General features: G+C 35.8%; 1 protein-coding gene across 1 annotated transcript in view; it reads right to left on the minus strand.

Annotated features, from left to right (window-relative positions):
• The window catches only part of LOC136031460 (prolyl endopeptidase-like), a gene marked incomplete in the record, with an annotated part of 140,705 nt that overhangs the window by 32,267 nt on the left and 85,923 nt on the right, over positions 1-22,515 (minus strand). The window contains 3 exon segments of the mRNA XM_065711075.1: positions 1-137; positions 7,916-8,212; positions 13,690-13,900. Of these exon segments, the coding sequence (XP_065567147.1) occupies positions 1-137; positions 7,916-8,212; positions 13,690-13,900 (645 nt within the window).

The raw sequence follows: 22,515 nt of genomic DNA on the forward strand, positions 1-22,515 counted from the left end.
GGAGACAGGAATGATGTGACGCTGAAAAAGAACTCGGAGTATTTCTTTTTCCCTGAAAAGCCAGATATTGTGCCCATATCCAAATCGTACTCTTTGATCAGGTTGCCTGTCTTCAAGTCTCTGAGCTGGAGCACATCCTTGAGGAAATAAAAATTATTTCAACCAAATATTCTGCCAGCGAAAATTGGGCAAGTAAAACAACAACTCCAAAACTAGTTGGTACACAGCTATAAATAGATAATAATAATAATAATAAAAATTTTTGATTTTTGACTTTTGGATCAACTTGGGTCTATCCATACCTGAAAACAGCGCTTTCCGAGATATTGTCCGGTAGTTTTAAAACTATGAGGTTTTTAAGGTAACGTAACATTTTCGTCACAGCTGCCACGTTGAAACATTGAAATAAATAAACAAAAGCCATTCACTAAGTTTAATAACGCTTTTCATTCGTAAAATTCAAATATTAAAGCCTTAAGTACGCAGGTTGAGTTTTCCAACTGGCTGAGTAAGCGAGTAGGCTAGTAGTCGAGTACACACAAAAATTCCCGCTTTCTTAGTAGCCAGCTATGTAGTGGGTATAAACCACGAGTTTTCGTCTACTGTTTAATACCAGTCATGTCCGGAATTACCGGCTCTTCTAGCATCTTCAAGACCACTGCCACTGGAACTTTTTCACATATTAATGTCATTGTATATGGTTAGTTTACAAATTAGCTCACTCAAAAGGCGGCCAGTGTTGTGTAAAGTCGTCGACTGTTCGACTTTTTCCAGAACGTTTTTACTTGCAGTTGAGGGAGCGAGTGCATAGAGTACGCTGGACTGGTTTAAGAACTGCTTGTGAAAAATCTGACTAGTAAACTGGCCTTGAGTACTCGAACTTTAAAAATATATTTATTCTCAAAGACACTTCACCTTCAGAAAAAAGCAACACCTCTTCAAACTGTTTTGTGCCACAGGTTTTCAGTTTAGTGTTTTGGCTTTTTTTTCGCTAATATTTCACCCACGTCCTTTTTTCTTTAGTTTAATGCCCGTTACTAGAAAAAATTGCATGATTACATAGGGAGATCAAATTTGTTAAAATACAATTCCAAGTTGCCCTAATTTTAAAAGATCAAAATGGTTGTCAAGGTTTTTCATTATGCCAACTCAAAGAATCAAATTTCATTTTTTTCTGTCCTCGGTACTTCAAAGATTTGTCAAGACTTAATGACAAGAACACTTAGTGATTTTTAAGAAGTTTTCTCTTTTTTTTAAAATTTTATGTGGCTTCAAAATAGGATCCTTTACAAAAAGGTGGATTGATTCTCACCATTTTCAAGGCGGAAAAAACCTAAGGGCGAAAGGTGAAAAAGACATTTTTGCTCCAGTAGGGGGGAGGGAGGACACAAAACTTATTTTTGGGAGTTTATCCTCTCTTTCAATGAATTTACCAAGTAAAATTAAGGAGCCAAAGTTACCATTATAGTAACTATTACCATGAAGTTACCTGTTTATTTTAGTTTGACTTGACTATTTGTTGCGAGTTCTGATCGTTCTGAGCTACATTTATCTACTGACGTGAAATTAGGTTCGTTTTAAGCTTGACTTATTATTTAACTTTATTTATGATTGTCTTTGAGTTCAAGCAGCTTTTGTTCAAAGGATTTTTTTAAATAGCTTCTGTTCGTTAATTGACAATATTTTTTTTATTGGTAAATAAAAAATAAAAACTATTTTTACTCGGTTTGTCCTAGGCAGCGATGCCTAAGTTAATAGCAAAGTGGACCCTATAGTAAAATAAAGATAAGACAAAAAGGGGTAGATCTTGAACAAATTGTAACAGAAAGGATTTTTATATCATTCTATAGAGAAAAACGCCCTTTTTAACATATCCCAAATCGGCAAAGCTACCTCCAGGTGGAATAGGCCAAATACACCCTTCAACTACGGAACAGGGAGCAAAAACCTAAAAGTTGGTCATATAGAAATAGAAAAAGACATCTTCAATGAGGTTACTGGGGTTAAAGATAAAGGAAATAAGGGTAAAAATGTCGGGTACTATGTATTATTTTGATTTTCATATAGATTTTTTTTCACGAAGGCACTGTGTGCATGGGTTGTTGTAAAAACTTCCAATGGGGCTCAATAAATTGGGAATTGAAGCTTTTAGTGCTCCTTTTAAAAACCAATGTTGAACCAAATCCAAAACACTATGTAGATACATGTTGTCAAAAGGGCGTATGAGCAATACCTCAGGAACGACTTTAAGCATTAGATTGAACCTTTTTGAGCATGTTGAGAGGGTTATTGAACCAGCCAAACGTATTAGGTGCATACTACAGCTATTACTACTTCTGCTACTACTAGTATTGCTACCATCATTGCTGCTGCTACCACTATGGTACTACAACTGCTAAGGCCAAGATTATAAGGAGAAAACTTCAAGAGAATGTTGAGAAGGTTGTTGGACTAGATCAAAACACACTATGTAAATTCAGGTTATCGAAAAACCATATCAGAAACATCTCAGGGTATTTTAAGGGCATGCTGAGGGGAGGGGGGTTTCCCTGATCAAAGGGCATAATGTGCTACTGCTAATACTACTGCCACTACTTATTATACTAAGGCTAAGAGTATTAAAATGAAACTTTCAGGGAATTTTGAGGGGATACTGAATTAAATCCAAAAAGCTTATGTACATACAGGTTTTATGAGATGGTGTATGAGAAGTATCATACTTTGTTTCGATTTTTGAAAAAGCAACATGTAACATTCAATCATTTTTTGGTTTGACATATCGAATCAAATCATGACGGCAAGCCATTATTTCAAACATCAACTGAATGAATAGAGCCCGCCCGAATCACCGATGGGCATCTTTATAAGGTTTCGAACATGTAGAGGGGAATTTAAAACTAAATCAAAAGAAACAAGGTACATGCAGGTTGTAAGTAGAGCATTTCTGCAATACCCAGGAAAAGCTGAGGGATTAAGTTAAAATTATCTTAAGAGACATATTGCATAATCAACAGACATAAGTGTGTGTCCAAGTTGTCAAAAGGGGGCATGTGCAATATTTCAGGAACGGCTAAGGATATTAAGTTAAGGGGTTCAGGGCAAGTTGAAGCAGATGTAAAACTAGATCAAAAGTTACAATGATATTTATCTACAATGTCTCAGGAATGGCTAAGTGTATTAACCTGAAACTTTCAGGAAACATTGAAAGGATGCTCAACTAAATAAAAAGAGACTATGGGCATCCAGGTTGTCAAAAGTGCATATATGCAATATCTCAGAAGTGCCTAAAGGTATTATATACTTGCCAACGTTCTGATGGATACAGAAAATAGTGGCGAGTTTCTAGTCCTTGCGGCTCATGGTGCCTCTCGTGCTTTCGATTCTAGTGTGCATTCTCATTTGCTGTATAGTGCGCTGCAGCGGGGTCTCAATTGTACAGTTGTGCGGGTATTTAAAAATCTGTATGCAAGTTTACGTATTGTCGTGAAAGTACCTACTCGTCATGGTCAAATAATGAGTAAAGCCGTAATTCGAGTTTAGAAAGGAATCCGCCAGAGTGGAGTAGCCACCATTTTATAATAATAGTGAGGTTGCGCCCCAGAAAAAGGCTAGAATTAGTTTTGTTTTTAAAGGTTTGGACCTTTCCATACTCAATTATGCCAACAATATCCTCAATTTAAGTAGAACTGTATCGTCTGTGGAGGAAAATTATTCTGTGCTTAATGGGGAATATGCCAAAATTGGTCTCAGTTTTAATGCTTCGAAGAGCGAGGTCCTTGCTTTCGGCAAATCTGTCAGTGATGTTGGATGCGTACACTTAGGAAATCAGAGTGTTCAATTTTCCGCTTGTATTAAGTATCTCGGTCTCCCTACAGGGGATAGTGTAAAGGCTCTCCTTATCTCTCATCTAAGTGAGAAACTTAGAAAAGCGTTTTGTGTGATAGTTTACTGTAAAGCTAGCTACAGCAGGCGTGTTCTTGTCCGTGCGTACAACGCTTTTACGATGCCTCATGTCCTCGCATTGACTCCATTTTGGAATGTGTTTACGGCTACTGATAAAAATACTATTAGATCTCTATATTTTCATTTCGCGAAATTTTCTATTGTGCATACCCCTATGGGCTAGAAACAAAAGACTAGTGTCAGTCTACGGGTTAACTGAGCCACTAACTGTGGCTGAGTATCGTCGCGGTCGCTATTTTTCTAAGCTTGATAGGACAAACAACCTCCATCCTGCTATGTGTTAGCAGAAATATTTGAATCTGTTCTTGCAGTATATATTTCTTTGTGAGTGTTTTCTTCCTTTTTTGTCTCCTCATCTACTCCATATTAGAATCCATGTGTGTTTTTTTGGGCAATAAAAATATTGATTGATTAAGTTGAAACTTTCATGGATTGTTAAAGAAAATAAAAAAAAAACACCGTTTGCATGATAGAGGTTATCAAAAGGCGTATTTGCAATGCCTTAGGAGCTACTGAGGGTATTACGGTGAAGTTTTCAGGACATCTTGAGGGGGATGATGAATAAATTAGAAGAAAACATGTAAATTCATGCTGTCAAAAGGGCAATGTCCCAAGAACGGCTAAAGCTATTAAGCTAAAACTTCCTGGGCATATTAAACCAAATCAAAAAGCGCTATACTCGAAAATCAAAAGATACCATGTGCATAATACAGGACAACTATAGATATTAAGTTGAAACTGCCAGGGAATGTTGAGGGGGACACTGAATTAAATCAAGACACTACATGCATCCGGTTTATCTAAAGCACGTAAATGCAATATCAGAAACGGCTAAGGGTTTATGGTTGAAATTTTCAGGTAGCATTATGAAAAATTAAAAGACAGAATCTCCCTTCAGGTTGTCAAATGAGCGTATCTGCAACACCTCAGGAACTGCTGAGGGTAATAAGATGAAATCTTCAGGATATCTTGACAAGGATGATGAATAAATCAAAATTCACTAAGTAAATACAGGTTGTCAAGATTCAAGGTCAAAAGGGCACATCTCCAGTATTTCAGGATAGCTTTGGGTAATAAGCTGAAATTTCCAGGGCATGTTAACCCAAATCAAAAAGCATTGTATTAATCCAGGTTGTCATAAGAGCGTACTTGCAACATCTCAGGAACAACTACAGTTATTAAGTTGAAAGCATCAGGGAATGTTGAACTTAACCGAAAGACACTTTTTTTTGTATCCAGGGTGTCGAAAGGGCAAATCTGCGACATATCACAGGTAAAAATGTCAAACCGATAAGTTAAAACCAGCAGAGAGTGCTGAATATGATGTTAAGCCAAAAGATGTTGAACTAACAGATAAAAATGTTAGCAAAATTGATGAATTCGTAGAGGTTTTAGGAGTTCAGGGTGCAAAAAAGCAATGTTAAGAAGACTAAGTCGCTAAGACCAGGAATAAGTGAACACGAATAGGTCATGTTCGGTAACGAGAAGACTGACCAAGTGGGCATCTTCACTGACCTGCGAAGTATTATTAGTAAAGACGGTGGTCACAGTGCAGATGTTAAAAGTAGAATAGCCATAGCTCAAGGTGTTTTCCACAATTGAAAAAAAAAAAAAAATCAAAATATTGGAAGCTACAGTGACAACAGTGGTTCTGAAGCATGGGCACTCCGAAACAGTGAGAAGGATTTGCTAGATACTGACCAGAAAAATTGCCTACGGAGTATTTTGGGTACCCAACTGACTGATCATATCTCAAACAGTGAGCAGTAAGAGAAATACGGTTCAATCCTGCTTTCTTGGGCTATAATAAGATAAGGATTCAGATGGCCAGAAGACACTCTCCGGATGAAGGATGAGACACTGGCGAAGATCGTCCTTTGCAGCCAATAATCTAGGGCCAAACAAAAAGCTAGTCGTACCCGAACAGAGTCGAAAGACGTTGCACAGAAAGATTTAAGGGAAATGGGAGCTTCTTGGGAGGGTTTAAAAAGAGAGGCTAGGATAAATTAGGGTTGAGGAGGAGCGTGCGTAGTTGTGATGGTCTCAGGCGGCTTGATGCTGCAGTGAGTTATTAATAGTACTAGTAGATGTTGAACTAAATTAAAAGACATTACGAGAAAACAGGTTGCCAAAAAGGTTGCACGTAAAATATATCAGTGACAGTTAAGGCTATCGGAATGACTACGACTGTTAAGGTGAAACATCTAGGGCACATTGAATTAAAACAAGAGACACTATGTGCATGAAGGATAACTAAAGGGTGTAGCTAGAATATCTCAGGAAAATACAAGAGCATTAAGCAGACACAATCATTGAATGATGAAGGGCATAATAAACTAAATCAAAAGATTAAATCAAAAGAGGATGTTGAACTCAATAAAGCAAATAAAACAGTAAAGACTATCACAAAAACGACTAAGGTTGTTAAGGCGAGACATACAAGGCTTATTGAACTAAACAAAAGATACTATGTTCATGAAGATTGCCCGAAGGGCATGTCTGCAATATTTCAGGAGCCGCTACGCGCATTATGGGGAAACTTCCAAAGCACGTTGTGGGGGATGTAAAACTAAAACTGAACTAAAGTAGACTAAATAAACTAAAAAAAATTCCCTGCATGCAGGTTGTCCAAAAGGTTGTATCTTTTTGTAAAAGAAACTAGGTTGTATCTCTGTCATTTATTAAGCGGCTGAGGGTATTGAGTTGAAATCTTAGGGCTTGCTGAAGCGGACGTTGAACTAATGAGAAGACACAATGTTGTCAAAAGAGCAATTATGAAATTCAAGAGAACGGCTAACGGTATAAAGTTCAAATTTACAAGGCATGTTGAGGTGGGTGTTAAACTAATCGAAGGACATTTAACAGGAGTCGGCCGCAACAAGATGCGCAAGAAAAGTGACTTTAGTGCCTTTCCCAGAAAAAGTGACAAAAAATGACTATTCAGAGGCATTCAGGACAGAGGCACAGGGACTGCACAGGTCCTAGTCACTACTCGTTTCTTTTACTTTGCCTCCAGTAGAGTCCTCCACTTTGGCTGTGGATAAAGAGTGCAATATCCTAATGTTTCATTCATTTAATTTTTTCTTGTTATTCATTATAAAAAGCAAATAGGAAAGTAATAAAAATAACCAGGTTGTAGTACTGCAGTACAGCCTCACACATTATAGTTACCTAAAAAAGGGCAAATCCCAGGCCATAATAACCAAGAGTAAAAATAACTCTTTTTCCTGAGTAAAATCAAATATTATCGGAACAGAATACGACTTAAGAGTGGTAACTGTTGGCCAAATCCAACAAAACTGTGTTTAGGATTTGCGAAAATAACCTTTCAGGATTTTCGAAAAACAGCCTGAAATCTCTCGAAAATGGCTCTGATCCAAAAATAGCACAACTGATCATAGACGGCTAAAAACCTGGAAATCCTGGTTTGCAGCCCCCCCCCCCATCTCAAAATTCACCTTTGAAATAAGTATACAATTTATTATACGATATAAAAAATTTCTTTATCCATAACACTCTTTCTTGAAAGCCGGTTTCCCAATTTTCAGCAACTGAAAACTGACGGATCTAGAGGGCAAAATTACGGGGGGGGGGAGGGGGATGAAGAAAAATTTATCAACAATGCTATCTATCAACAAGGGAAAATGAAATAATTTTTATACATTCCTATACTATCAACTGTCTTAGCTTTTTCTCCAATCAGCCATGGATTGATAGCAACTTGATTTGAATTCAAAAATTAAGGGACTCTGTTGCGACGACAAAAATTACTACCGCCTAAGCTCCTGAATAGATTCCTATAGAAGATATGCATACAATACTAGATTTGTAAGTAAAGAAGGTATAGACAATATTTTACCAGATATGGATAACATTAAACGTATTTAGTGTTCTACGCTACTATCTTTCCACATCATTCAAGACATTTCAAAATATAAAAAAAAAAACTTACCCTGGCATCTCTCAAATAGCAGGTGACGAGCTTATCATCAGCAACACAGGCACACCATTCGAGGACATCTTTCTCATGTTCAGGGATTATAGTGGACCAAGATTTACACAAAGATTCACAATCAGAATTCATTGTATACCTGCATAAATCTATTGCTATTAGCCTTCGGCGTGGAGCGTCTTTGTTCGTTAAAAAGATGGCAACTTCAGCTTGGCGTCCAATAGCAGGGTTACCTTTCTCCCCACGTGAATGTTCTTCATTTCCATACGTACATGGAGCGTTCATGTTTGTAATGTACTGAAAAATCAAGCGAGTCAAGGATACACATTTTTTTTGTATTGATTTTAAGAAGATTGAGACAAAAAAAAATCAGAACGATTAAAATGTCCTTAATTAAATTAACTTAAAGGACTTTTTAGTAATTAAGCATAATGATTGAAGTGTTAAACACTACTCTTCGTGAGCATGGTGGTCCAACAGCCGTTAGTATGCGTATGCGTAAAATAAAATAAATAAATTGTCATCCCAGTAAAAGAGGCAGCAAGGACGGGTAGCAAGAGGTCGGCAACCCCCAATTAAGTTGAAATCAGTAAAAATAATTTGATATATTTGCAAAGTCATTGACAGATGATCATGTCTGAAACTTTAAGCTGAAGCTTCACGTGAAGAAAAGCTCACAATTTGGATGGTTAATTTAAGTTGTGCGTAACTGGAAAAGAATTTGATGTCCATTGTATTAATGTATTAATAAGTAACTTTTTTTTAAAGTGTCGAAAAACTGTACCGTGAAGAGCGAAGTGTTGAGGAGGGGACAACCCTCTTCATATGCGTAATAATTTCTGTTCGTTTTAAGTTTATTGTTGCTCCTTATTTTCAGTTGAAAAAACTTGTTTTTTTTTTTATATTTATTTCATGAAGCTTAGAGACTAACATTTTTGTAAAGGCAATTGAAAATGTATGTCAATTAAAGTAAAAGTATATAAAAATGAAAAAAAGTAAGTAATTACAAAAAATACACAAAACAATAGCTTACTTACAAACACTAAGATATAAACCCCCAGCATGCAGTTCTGTTGAGCAATGCTGAAGCGTTGGGTGGACATTTTTTAACAATATCGACAGTTTTGAACTTGGTTATCAAACACCAAAATATTTAATGCTTTTAGACTCAGTGTTTATAAAAAGTAACTCATTATCAAAGTAGTTTGTTCAAAGTAAAACATTAAAACTGAGATTAAGAAAACCAGATAAAAATTTCTAACTCTATATTTTTAATTTAATTTTCAATAGCAAAAACTAATATATTTGACACCTTTATACTTTATAACTATAAAAAATTAAATCTTTTTCAAAGTGACAACTAGATAAAAACAATCACTCATGGAAAAAAAACTAAATGATAATAAAACACAAAAACTCTAGGGGGGAAATACAGAAATTCCCAGCATCTCGTTCACGGGAAACATTTCTGATTATAGTGGCTTCATATATCAAACAGTTCGTGGTAACGAACTGTAGTAAGGAGCGACCCGGCTCAATAGTAACCAAAACTCTAAAAAACGGAATTTTGGTACCAATAGCTACATCAAAAGAATCGCATTTTAATGCTGATTTTAAATATACAAGTTTCATCAAGTTTAGTCTTACCCATCAAAAGTTACGAGTCTGAGAAAATTTGCGTTATTTTAGAAAATAGGGGGAAACACCCCCTAAAAGTCATAGAATCTTAACGAAAATCACACCATCAGATTCAGCGTATCAGAGAAACTTACTGTAGAAGTTTCAAGCTCCTATCTACAAAAATGTGGAATTTTATATTTTTTGCCAGAAGGCAGATCACGGATGCGTGTTTATTTGATTTTTTGTTTTTTTTTTCCAGGGGTGATCGTATCGACCCAGTTGTCCTAGAATGTTGCGAGAGGGCTCATTCTAACGGAAATGAAAAGTTCTAGTGCCCTTTTCAAGTGACCAAAAAAATTGGAGGGCACCAAGGCCCCCTCCCACGCTAATTATTTTCCCAAAGTCAACGGATCAAAATTCTGAGAGAGCCATTTTATTCAGCGTAGTCGCAAAACCTTATAACTATGTCTTTGGAGACGACTTACTCCCCCACAGTCCCCGTGGGAGGGGTTACAAGTTCAAAACCTTGACCAGTGCTTACATATAGTAATGGTTATTGGGAAGTGTACAGGCGTTTTCAGGAGGATTTTTTGGTTGGAGGCAGGGGTTGAGAAGAGGGGAATATGCTGGGGGAGCTTTCCATCGAAGAATTTGTCATGGGGGAAGAAAATTTCCATGAAGGGAGCGCAGGATTTACTAGTATTACTTAAAAAAAAAAACAATGAAAAAGTTTTTTTTTTTCAGCTGGAAGTAAGCAGCAGCATTAAAACTTAAAACGAACAGAAATTATTACCCATATGAGGGGCTCACCTCCTCCTAATACCTCGCTCTTTACGCCAAAGTATTTTTAGTAATTTCAACTATATATTCTGCGGCTTTTGTGATTCAGGGGTCATTCTTAATGAATTGGGACAAAATTTAAGCTTTAGCGTAAAGAGCGAGGTACTGACGAGGGGGCGAACCCCCTCATATCTATATATATAAAAATAAGTTGTCTGTGTGTCTATCGAGTGACGTCATGTTTGTGTGTCGACTGACGTCATGTTTGTCGACTGACGAAATTACAGACCGGGACATCGGGACACAAATGACGACCGGAACACCGGGACATAAGGAATATAAAGGACGACCGGGACACTCAAAGAGAAAGCGACCGGGACACAAGGAATGTTCGATTAGCAATCACCATCACCAAAGCACCGGGACACAAATGACGACCGGGACACAGGGAATATAAATGACGACCAGGACACTCAAAGAGAAATTACAGACCGGGACACCGGAACACAAATGACGACCGGGACAAAAATGACGACCGGGACACAGGGAACATAAGTGACGACCGTGACACTCAAAGAGAAATTACAGACTGGGACACCAGGACACAGGGGAACAACTACAACGGGGACGCCGGGGGGCACAGGGGGATATATAAATGACGACGGGGACACAGGGAATGTTCGATTAGCAATCACCACCAACAAAGCTCAAGGGAAATCATTAGAATAATGAGGTATAGATCTGAATACAGATTGTTTTTCCCATGGACAATTATATGTTGCATGTTCAAGAGTCGGTAAATCTGACAATCTATTTATATGCACAGACAATGGGACAGCCAAGAATGTTGTATATTCGCAAGTTTTACGTAGTTAAAAATATATACATATATATGTATCTATATTCACAGGTGGGACACAGGGACACAACTACAATGGCGCGTAACTAATATGGCGCGTAACGACTTACGCACGCGGGGGGGCTTGGGGAGCGAAAAGCGCCCCCACCAACTAGGTGTTGGGGCGGCGCGAACCGCCACTCCAACAGCTAGTATGTAATAAAAACATAGAATACAAAAGTTCTTTACGTAAGCTAATTTATAAGTTACGTATATCTTTTACTTGTAAAAAGATTCGTAAAAAATTAAAAGTTCTAGTTGCCTTTTTAATTAACCGAAAATCGAAGGGCAACTAGGCTTCCTCCCCCGCTCTTTTTTTCTCAAAACCATTCGATCAAAATTATGAGAAAGCCATTTAGCCAAAAAAAATAAATATACAAATTTCGTTTTAATTATTCCTCTGCGGAGAGCCAAAATCAAAACATGCATTGATTCAAAAACGTTCAGAAATTAAATAAAAAAAACAAGTTCTTTAAATGAAAGTAAGAAGCGACATTAAAACTTAAAACGAACAGAAATTATTCCGTATATGAAAGGGGCTTTTCTTTCTCAACGCCCCGCTCTTTACGCTAAAGTTTTTTACTGTTTTAAAATGTAGAGTTAAGAGAAAGAGTCAAACTTTAGCGTAAAGAGCAGGGCGTTGAGAAAGAAAAGCCCCTTTCATATATGGAGTAATTTCTGTTCGTTTTAAGTTTTAATGTCGCTCCTTACTTTCATTTAAAAAACTTGTTTTTTTATTTAATAGCTGTTAAAACTCAATCCTCTTCAAGAAAATACCAGACCATTCCAGACGTATCGATATTTTTTTACGATTCTTTTTGTATAGTTTGTAATAATTTTCAACATGACGCACTAAATTTCGGAACTGCTTCAAAGTTCACCCCCCCCCCTAAAAAAAGACGCAAAAAACTGTGTATACTCTTACAATATATCTTAAAAAATATCAAAAACATTTAAATAAAAGGGAATATATATATATATAGAACTACAGAGAAAATTTGGAAAAACCACAAGGTTCTGGGTGGGAGAAAGTGTAGGACGCAGAAAAAGTTTTAATGGAAAAAAGGAATTGAAGGTTTTAGTTCAAGTTTTTATTCGTGATTTTCGAATCTTTGAAGAGTCACGACCTAATCCGCATAGACCTGCTTTATAAGTCTTATGATTGGCAAAGACCCCCCCCCCCCTCCTCTCCGTCTATCAGTTATGTGAGAGAATGTGTGCCTCCCCAGTGTTGGGCACAAAGATTGAATTCTCATATGTCTTCAATTGTTGATTAGATAAATCTCTTGATTAGTGTGGTAAAATTTAGCCTGATAAAAAATTTACATGGCTTTAGCCGTTAATTGGGCCAAGGTTGATTTTCCCTCTGATGAGATTAGCCGGGTTGAATTTCACCTGAATTGAACAAATTTTACATGACAACAAATTTTAATATTTACCCTTTATAAATATAGCTTTAAAATTTGAAACTACCTCTTTAATTTAGCCATTACTTGATGTTTATCAATAGCCCTGTTCAGGAGGAGAGAGAGGAGTACCTAATTCGAGGTCTCCATGGCCACACATATTTCCCAGACCCGTAAATTGGTCATAAAATGCAGGGAAGAAAAAATTTATTTAAAACCATTAGACAAAATCCATAGACATAAAATCATTCTTCGTCATTTTTTTGGTCTGAGGCATGACAGGTACCCAGAAAAAAGTAGACCCTCAATCGAGCCAAGAATTGTCAATAATTGACGTTTCCACTGATTCGAGTCATGATCAAATCCACATAGACCAGCTTTATAAGTCTTATTATTGGCAAAGACCCATCTATCGGTACTTCCCCGAAAGAAGATTTGATTTTCAGACATCCCCACGAAAATTAACGCATACATTAATACTTACTACTAATTGTTGTTTTCGTTAGCGTTAATTTTTGGGGATATTTAAAAGAATCAATCTTGTTTTGCGAAAATTCGAAAAGAGTTCAAAAATTTCCTACAATAGTGGAAGCACTGACTTAAACAGGATATTTTCTAACTTCAACAGCTGATATACTGATTGCAACATTCAACAGCTTAAACGATATAAAAATTGAGCAGAACATAGCAGGCTATGATGCCTGACCCAGAGAGAGAGAGATCTTTAGTACTGATTCAACACTACCAAGGACCAATTTACAAACTATTTCAATGGCTCAAAACCTACCTTGCATTTAGAAAGTATTCTCAAGAGAGGAATATTACCTCTTTTTTATTTGAATAACTCCCAGGAATATTAGGACAGGGAATTAGAGATAAAGGGTAGTTGACGACGAGGGGATAAAAAGGACTAGTTATTCATCTCAGGACCTTTCTCAAATTCATAACTATAACCTTGTCTGGGATATTGGGTATTTAAAAAATCGCAAAATGTTTTAATATCCTTCAGGATTATCTGATCTGTAATTAAAAGTGGTTAAAAAAGGAAAAAAAGAGAATAAACTCCTTACCTCGAAATCTGCCTCAAGTTTATTGACTATTGTTATGATAGGAAGTTGTGCGTACATTTGATGCGGTGAAGCGACCAGCGACCAGTCATAATCGGGAGCTCCTCGTCTTTGAACCAGCGCCTCCAAGTCAACATAGTATAATAACTGATTTTCACACCCGACCTGCACGGTGACAAATAGGTACTTTCCACAGACTGATACCTCTGATGACCTTAAAGTAATATTACCTTTCAGTGCATACAAGAAAGTCATGAAGTTACAAAATAAAATCATTTACAGAGATCAGAAACCTGTAGAGCAATCTTAAAGAAAGTGGAATGACGAAAACACGGTTTAGACGTGGCTATAATGTCATTTTTTTCTTTATTTTGTTTCTTTCTATCGACAATACAGTAAAAATTGCATGTATATTAGATTAATTTAAACTCATTGAAGTTTGCAAAACCCTGAAAAATTTACTACATACGAGAACTGAACACTGACTAATTGCAAAACGAACTTTACAATTGAACAAAAAAAAATGTATAGGAAATGCGCGTATTTTTTAATAGGACAGTGAAAACAAACAAATAAAAGCTTATCTATACAATAATATTATACATAATTTAATAATTAAAAAGATCTTATTATAATTACACTATCCCCATATTATTTGCAACAGTATCTTGATTTTTTCAGCCTTAAAAAGAAAATCTTTTTCTAGTTTTCATATAATTTCATAATTACTGTTTTTTATTATTTCATTAATTTTTATTTTCAAGCTGACAACAGCACTCAAAAAAGTGAACGACAGCAGAAAAAAGTTACAAAGCATAATAAATCTAGCACGACAGTAATTCTCCCCAGAGCTTACATTATACTTCTGTCAACATTAGCAGCTAAAGTACAAATCAAATCAAAATGAAAACCTTTTTTCCCCTTGACCTATTTTGGATCTATTCATACCTGAAAACTACAACTTTCAAGGAGTTTTCTATGTTTGTCTGAAAATTACGAGGTTTTTAGGGTAAAACAACATTTTATACGACCACAGTACCACGTACAACTGACAATATTAACAGCTGGAGCATCAATGACATCAAAATGAAAAATTTTTTCCCCTAAACCCATTTCAGGTTCAGGGGAAACCGTAAAACCGTAGCTTTTAAGGAGTTTTCTTATGTTTGTCTCAAAATTACGAGATTTTTAGGGTAAAACAACATCTTACTGTACCACACGGCCACGTACATCTGGCAATATTGACAGTTAGAGTACCAATGGCATCAAAATGAAAACTTTTTTCCCCGAACCCATTTTAGGTTTTTCATACCTGAAAACCATAGCTTTTAAGGAGTTTTCTTATGTTTGTCTCAAAATTACGAGGTTTTTAGGGTGGAACAACATTTTACTGTACCAGAGTACCACGTATGTCTGGCAATATTAAAAGTTAGAGCACCAATGACATCAAAATGAAAACTTTTTCCCCCCTGAATCCATTTTAGGTTTTTTATACCGGAAGACCGTAGCTTTTAAGGAGTTTTCTTCTGTTTGTGTCAAAATTACGAGGTTTTTAGGGTAGAATAACATTTTACTGTCCCACAGTACCACGTATATTTGGCAATATTAACAGTTAGAGCACCAATGACATAAATTAAAACTTTTTTTTTCCCCGAACCCATTTTATGTTTTTCATTCCTGAAAACCGTAGATTTTAAGGAGTTTTCTTTTGTTTGTCTTAAAATTACCAGGTTTTTAGAGTAGAACAACGCTTTACTCTACCACAGTACCACGTACATCTGGCATTATTAACAGTTAGCGCTCCAATGATATCAAAATGAAAACTTTTTTCCCCTGAACCTATTTTAGGTTTTTCGTCCCAGAAAACCTTAGTTTTTAAGGAGTTATCTTATGTTTGTCTTAAAATTACGAGGTTTTTAGGTTAGAACAACATTTTACTGAACCACATCACCACGTACATCTGGCAATATTAACAGTTGGAGCACCAATGACATCAAAATGAATATTTTAGGTTTTTCGTCCCAGAAAGCATTAGCTTTTAAGGAGTTTTCTTATGTTTGTCTCCAAATTACGAGGTTTTTAGGGTAAAAGTCGCTATTCGTTCTGATTTTTCAGAAAAGATAATGAGTAATCCGACGCTTTTGTGGAAAAGTTTGACCCGCAACCAGAGTGAAAGAAACGCTCCGTCAGCTCATATCTCCGCTGAGGCCTGGCAACAACATTCTTTGAAAGAGTTTTCAGAACGTGATTCCAAAGTAGAATATCCCTTAAATGTGATCTCAATCGGATACTGTCAAAAAAGACTGCACCCACGTTTATTGTTTCACTGTCTGATATTAGGAATTCCGCCCAAAAAATTAAGAAACCTTTTTCAAGGGGTACAGATAATATTTGTGCTAAACACATTCTTCTTGGAAGTCCGCTACTATTTTGTCACCTTGATCTCATGTTCCAAATGGTGTTCACAAGTGGAATAGTTCCGACCTCGTTCTCTTCTGGTCGTCTTACTCCTGTTCCAAAAAAGAATAAATCGGTGAATGAGTGTTCTTCATCTCGCCCTATTACAGTTGCTACTACTTTCTGCAAGATTTTTGAAACACTCGTAATGGCAGAACTTACAGATAAATGATGCATACCGCCATACGCTTACTGCACTATCGTCAATACTTATAAATGATGATAAGTCTGGTGATTCATGATGTAAGTCATGATGTAAGCCATGCTTTCGACTCACTGATTCACGCACAAATTCTCCTTGAGCTATACAAACGTGGAGTTGACACGCCTGCCATTCGTGCTTTGTATGATATGTATAATAATCTTGCTGTTGTAATCAGACTACCTGATGGGATCATAACACGTTTCGTTATTCCAGTCCGTCGAGGCGTTAGACAGGGTGCCCTTACCTCTCCAGTTGCCTTCAATAACTGTATCCTGAACGCCCAATCCAGCGCAGTTCCTTCGTGTATTTTAAAAGGGATTAATGTGTCACTTATCGCTTATGCAGATGATATTTTTAAACCCAGTCGAACAGTACAGTTGTTCGAAAGAAATTTTGCTATTTTAAGTAAAGAATATGCTAAGATTAACCTTATATTCAATAGAGAAAAATCGGACGTGGTTCTGTTCAACTGGGGTGAAACTCGAGCAGCATTTACTATTAATCTCGACGGCGCGCCAGTTTCCCCAAAATCACAAATGAAATATTTAGGGCTTCCTATCGGTGACACTCGAAAGCAATTAGAAGGCTCTTGATCCTTCATTTCAAACGTCGAACAGCAACTGCATACGGAAGCTTGGTAGCAAACAAACTTCGACTCAACCGTAAATTGCTAGCAAAACTTTACAATGCTTCTGCGCTCCTGAATTTCCTATACCTTGCACCTTTTTGGCGTACGTTTACGATAACCAACACGAAGGAGCTTCGACGAATCTATTTCCGGTATGCCAAATACCTGCTTGCCCTTCCACCATGGTCAAGTAACTCCTGGGTCATTAAAAGATACGGCATCATAGACCCGAATGCTTCTATAAGAAAAAGCATAGAAGCTTATAATAGTAGAATTGGTCGGCACCCATGGAGCGCTATTTTGTTTCAATGAATGTTTTACTTTTGCTTTTGTTTGTTTTAATTGTTTTTAAGTAAGGTGAAGTGGTGTTTAGTTCAATGTTATTTAGTTTAGGCACCCATGGAGCGCTATTTTGATTCAATGAATGTTTTGCTTTTGCTTTTGTATGCTTTAATTGTTTTTAAGTCAGGTGAAGTGTTGTTTAGTTTTTTAGGTCATTTTCTTTTTCTTCTTTTCTTTTATTCACATTATACTCCGTTTTTCATGTGTATTATAACGGGTTATAAATAAATTCAATACGATTCAATTCAATATACTGTACCACATCACCGAGTACATCTGGCAATATTAACAGTTGGAGCACCAATGACATCAAAATGAAAACTTTTTTTTCCCTGAACCCATTTTAGGTTTTTCATATCTGAAAACAGGGTTTTTAAGGGGTTTTCTTATGTTTGTCTCAAAATTATGAGGTTTTTAGGGTAGAACAACATATTACTGTACCGCAGTACCACTCACATCTGGCAATGTTAACAGTTGGTGCACCAATGACATCAAAATGAAAACTTTTTTCCCCTGAACCCATTCTAGGTTTTTCATACCTGAAAACTGTAGCTTTTAAGGAGTTTTCTTACATTTGTCTCAAAATTACGAGATTTTTAGGGTTCAATATCATTTTACTGTACCGCAGTACCACCCACATCTCGCAATATTAACAGTTAGTGCACCAATGACATCAAAATGAAAACATTTTTTCCTCTGAACCCATTCTAGGTTTTTCATACCTGAAAAAATGTAGCTTTTAAGAAGTTTTCTTATGTTTGTCTCAAAATTACGAGATTTTTAGGGTAGAACATCGTTTAACTGTACCACAGTACCACGTACACCTGGCAATATTAACAGTTAGAACTCCAATGACGTCAAAATGAGAACTTTTTACCCCTGAACCCATTTTAGGTTTTTCATACCTGAAAACCACAGCTTTTAAGGAGTTTTCTTATATTTGTCTCGAAATTACGAAGTTTTTAGGATAAAACAACATTTTACTGTACTAAAGTACCACGTACATCTGGCAATATTAACAGTTAGAGCACCAATGACATCAAAATGAAAACTTTTTTTCTCCTGAATCCATTTTAGGTTATTCATACCTGAAAACCGTAGCTTTTAAGGAGTTTTCTTATGTTTGTCTCAAAATTACGAGGTTTTTAGGGTAGAGCAACATTTTATTGCACCACGGTAACACTTACATCTGGCAATATTAAAAGTTAGAGCACAAATGACATCAAAATGAAAACTTTTTACTCCTGAACCCATTTTAGGTTTTTCATACCTGAAAACCGTAGCTTTTAAGGAGTTTTCTTATGTTTGTCTCAAAATTACAAGTTTTTAGGACAAAACAACATTTTACTGTACTACAGTACCACGTACATCTGGCAATATTAACAGTTAGAGCACCAATTACATCAAAATGAAAACTTTTTTCTCCTGAATCCATTGTAAGTTTTTCATACCTGAAACCCGTAGCTTTTAAGGAGTTTTCTTATGTTTGTCTCAAAATTACGAAGTATTTAGAGTAAAACAACATTTTACTGTACTACAGTACCACGAATATCTGGCAATATTAACAGTTAGAGCATCAATTACATCAAAATGAAAACTTTTTTCTCCTGAATCCATTTTAGGTTATTCATACCTGAAAACCGTAGCTTTTAACGAGTTTTGTTATGTTTGTCTCAAAATTACGAGGTTTTTAGGGTAGAGCAACATTCTATTGCACCACGATAACACTTACATCTGGCAATATTAAAAGTTAGAGCACAAATGACATCAAATGAAAACTTTTTCCCTCAACCTATTTTATGTTTTTCATGCCTAAAAACCGTAGCTTTTAAGGAGTTTTCTTATGTTTGTCCAAAAATTACTAGGTTTTTAGGGTAGAACAACATTTTACTGTACCATAGTACCACGTACAATCGGGCAGTATTAACCTATTTTGGGTCAATTAATACCTGAAAACCACAACTTTCAAGGAGTTTTCTATGTTTGTCTGAAAATTACGAAGTTTTTAGGGTAGAAAACATTTTACTGTTCCACAATACCACATACGTCTGGTAATATTAACATTTAGAGTACCAATGACATCAGAATGAAAACTTTTTTACCCCTAAGCCCATTTTAGGTTTTTCATACCTAAAAACCATAAGTTTTAAGGAGTTTTCTTATGTTTTGTTTTAAAATTACCTGGTTTTTAGGGTAGAACATTATTTTACTGAACCACAGTACTACGTACATCTGGCAGTATTAACAGTTAGCGCACCAATGATATCAAAATGAAAACTTTTTTCACCTGAACCCATTTAAGGTTTTTCGTCCCAGAAAACCTAAGCTTTTAAGTAGTTTTCTTATGTTTGTAACAAAATTACGGGGTTTTTAGGGTAGAACAACATTTTACTATGCTACAGTACCACATACATCTGTCAGCATTAGCAGTTAAAGCATCAATGGCATCAAATTGAAAAAAAATTTTCCCTAGGCCTATTTTGGGTCTATTCATACCTGATAACTGCAAATTTCAAAAATAATTCTTACGTTTTACATTGCATATGCTCAACTGTAAAGAATAGAAACATAATTTGGATACAAACTATTTGCACACACAATTATCTCAATCAGACAAAAACGCTGGTTTTTACATTTTATCGTTTTTTAACGGTACATTTTAACGGTTTTACATTTTACATTTTAACGTTTTGTGATTTATTTTAGCGTAGAAAAATCCTTTATTAAAGGCCCAAAAGACCTGAAAATGTTCATTCTTCATTTAGGATTGGTCTGTATCACTCTGTTTTGCTTTCCACACCTGAACGGACAAATAGAAAAGCAAGATGATCTTGACTTAGGTCAGGTTAGAAAATAGTAGTACCTTTTCCTAATATTAAAAACATGCATATATATTATTGCTTTTAGATGTGCTAAAATATAAAAAATTAAATTTCTTAAGCCGAACCGGCCAGCCATGACAACAAGCAACAAAGAGAGATAAAACTAAAAAAAAAAAACTTCAAGCTAGACTGCAGCCAGTAGAGAGAAAAGAGATGAATAAATTGGGTCAATATTTAAATTCCCCGTATCTCTATTTGTATTTGTGTTTATTATTATTGGTGGTGGTTTTGTTTGTTTTTAGTTTAGTGTATTTCTTTTTCTTTTTATCTTGTGCTGAGGATGCCTAGTTTAGATACAGGCAAAATATCCGCGTTATTTTAGTCTTTCATCTCTTTTCTCTCTACTGGCTGAAGTCTAGTTTCAGGTTTTTTTTTTGTTGAGTTTTATCTCTCTTTCTTGTTTGTTGTCATGGCCGGCCAGTTCGGCTTAAGAACTTTCATTCGTCAAGCATAGGGGCAAAAATAGTCGCTTCTGTCAATTATTATTTTTCTTTGGTTAAAAAACATGCAAATTTAAAAAAAAAAATATTGCAAGTTTGAATCAGTGATTCCTAAATCTTTTAAAATCAATACCCATTTTGGTACTGAAAATGAACCAAAATAAAAAAAAAACAAATTAAGTCTCATTGCTTTAAATCACGTGACTTCCGAGCAAAACCAAAGACGTTTTAAGCTGTCCAAAGAATTAAATTTTGTTGAAAACTTTTTGAGGAATAACTTTCTATCTGATATTTTTCTGAGAGTTAAGGAAATCGCCATTAGATCTTTTCACCATGATTTCCATTTGTCAAAGTTTCGTCTGGTCGACAAGTTCAATATACTTTTGTTTGAGAAGTTCCAAAATTCGGATATTTTTTATCCTCGTTTTTGTCTGGGTCCTACCACTAACAATTTGTCATCTAAACCTCTCAGTAGTCAACAAGAGGCAGTTTTGTCGAAGGGTTTTAAATTCTATTTTCCAACACCAATTTCTTATTCAAATATAATTTCGCACCCAAGATCTATGGTCTACCCAAAATTCATAAGACGGGAGTCCCCCTCTTTCCCATTGTATTAACTTTCTCGTCACCTGTGACAAAATTAGGAAAGTGGTTGTCGGTGGCCTTGCGTACACTCTTAGGAACACAAAAATCATATTTATAAAAAATTCAAATGATCTTACTAATAAGTTTAAAATTTTCACATGGGAGGAAAATTCAATTCTCTGTTTCGATGTGGTTTCCATGTATTCGAATTGAAATGTGAAAAAGTGCGAAGACATATTAAGGATTAAATTACAAAAACACTTTGACTTGATACAAACAGGTGTTTGGTTTGGCTATGGGGGCATCTCACTCTCCTTTGTTGGCAAATCTCTTCATGGACTCTATTGAAACCTCCGCTATACACAGTTGTGGGCTCTCCCCTTGTTTCTGGGGCAAACTCACGGACGATGTGGTTTACATTTGAAAACACGGTTTAGAGTCCTTGGACCTTTTCCATAAACATTTAAATAGTTCTGATAAAAGTGTTAAATTTACAGTGGAGTTTGAAGAAAATGACAAACTACCTTTTCTTGATATCTTACTGATTAGAAGTAATTTCCATTTACTGTTCTCAATATATAGAAAGCCTACACACAGTCATAGGTATTTGAACTTTCATTCATGCCACCCTATTTCAGAAAAACGAGGGGTTGTGATTGCACTGGTGGTGCAATTCTGAATTGTTGTATTTGAGGGATGTTTTATTTTGTAATAGCTAACCGATTAAATTCATTGACAAAATAATAGACAATAGACGCATTAAACAAAACAATAGGGTTAGTGGAGTTTCACAGTGTACAGAATTGAATATGCTGAAAAGTTTCATTTCTTCGCCTTATGTACCAATTTGGGGGAGGTACTTAAACGAATTCTGCGTAAATATAACATTGATACTTGTTTCCAATCAGCGAGACCATTAGATAGTTTCCTTAATTCTGGGAAGGATTTAATCAGGGGAGATTTAGTTACTGGGGTGTATAAAACTCCTTGTTCTTGTGGAAATTTTTATATTGGCAGAACTCACCAAAAATTTATTGAAAGATTTATTGAGCATCGCAACTCAATAGAGAAGACCCTACAATTAAGAAAGCCTCCTGAAACTTTTGTTTCGGCTCTGGCTGAACATACATTCTTTCATTCTGAACATTTTATACAATTTGATGAGGCTATAGCTATTTCTAATGATAGGGATTTTTCTCGGTGGGCGAAAGAGGCTATAGAAGTTAAAAAAAAAGATATGTTTGCTAATCTTTCAGTAAATAGAAACATCGGGGAATTTAAATATTGACC

Source organism: Artemia franciscana, chromosome 9, assembly GCF_032884065.1.
Source record: "Artemia franciscana chromosome 9, ASM3288406v1, whole genome shotgun sequence".
Lineage (NCBI taxonomy): Eukaryota > Metazoa > Arthropoda > Branchiopoda > Anostraca > Artemiidae > Artemia > Artemia franciscana.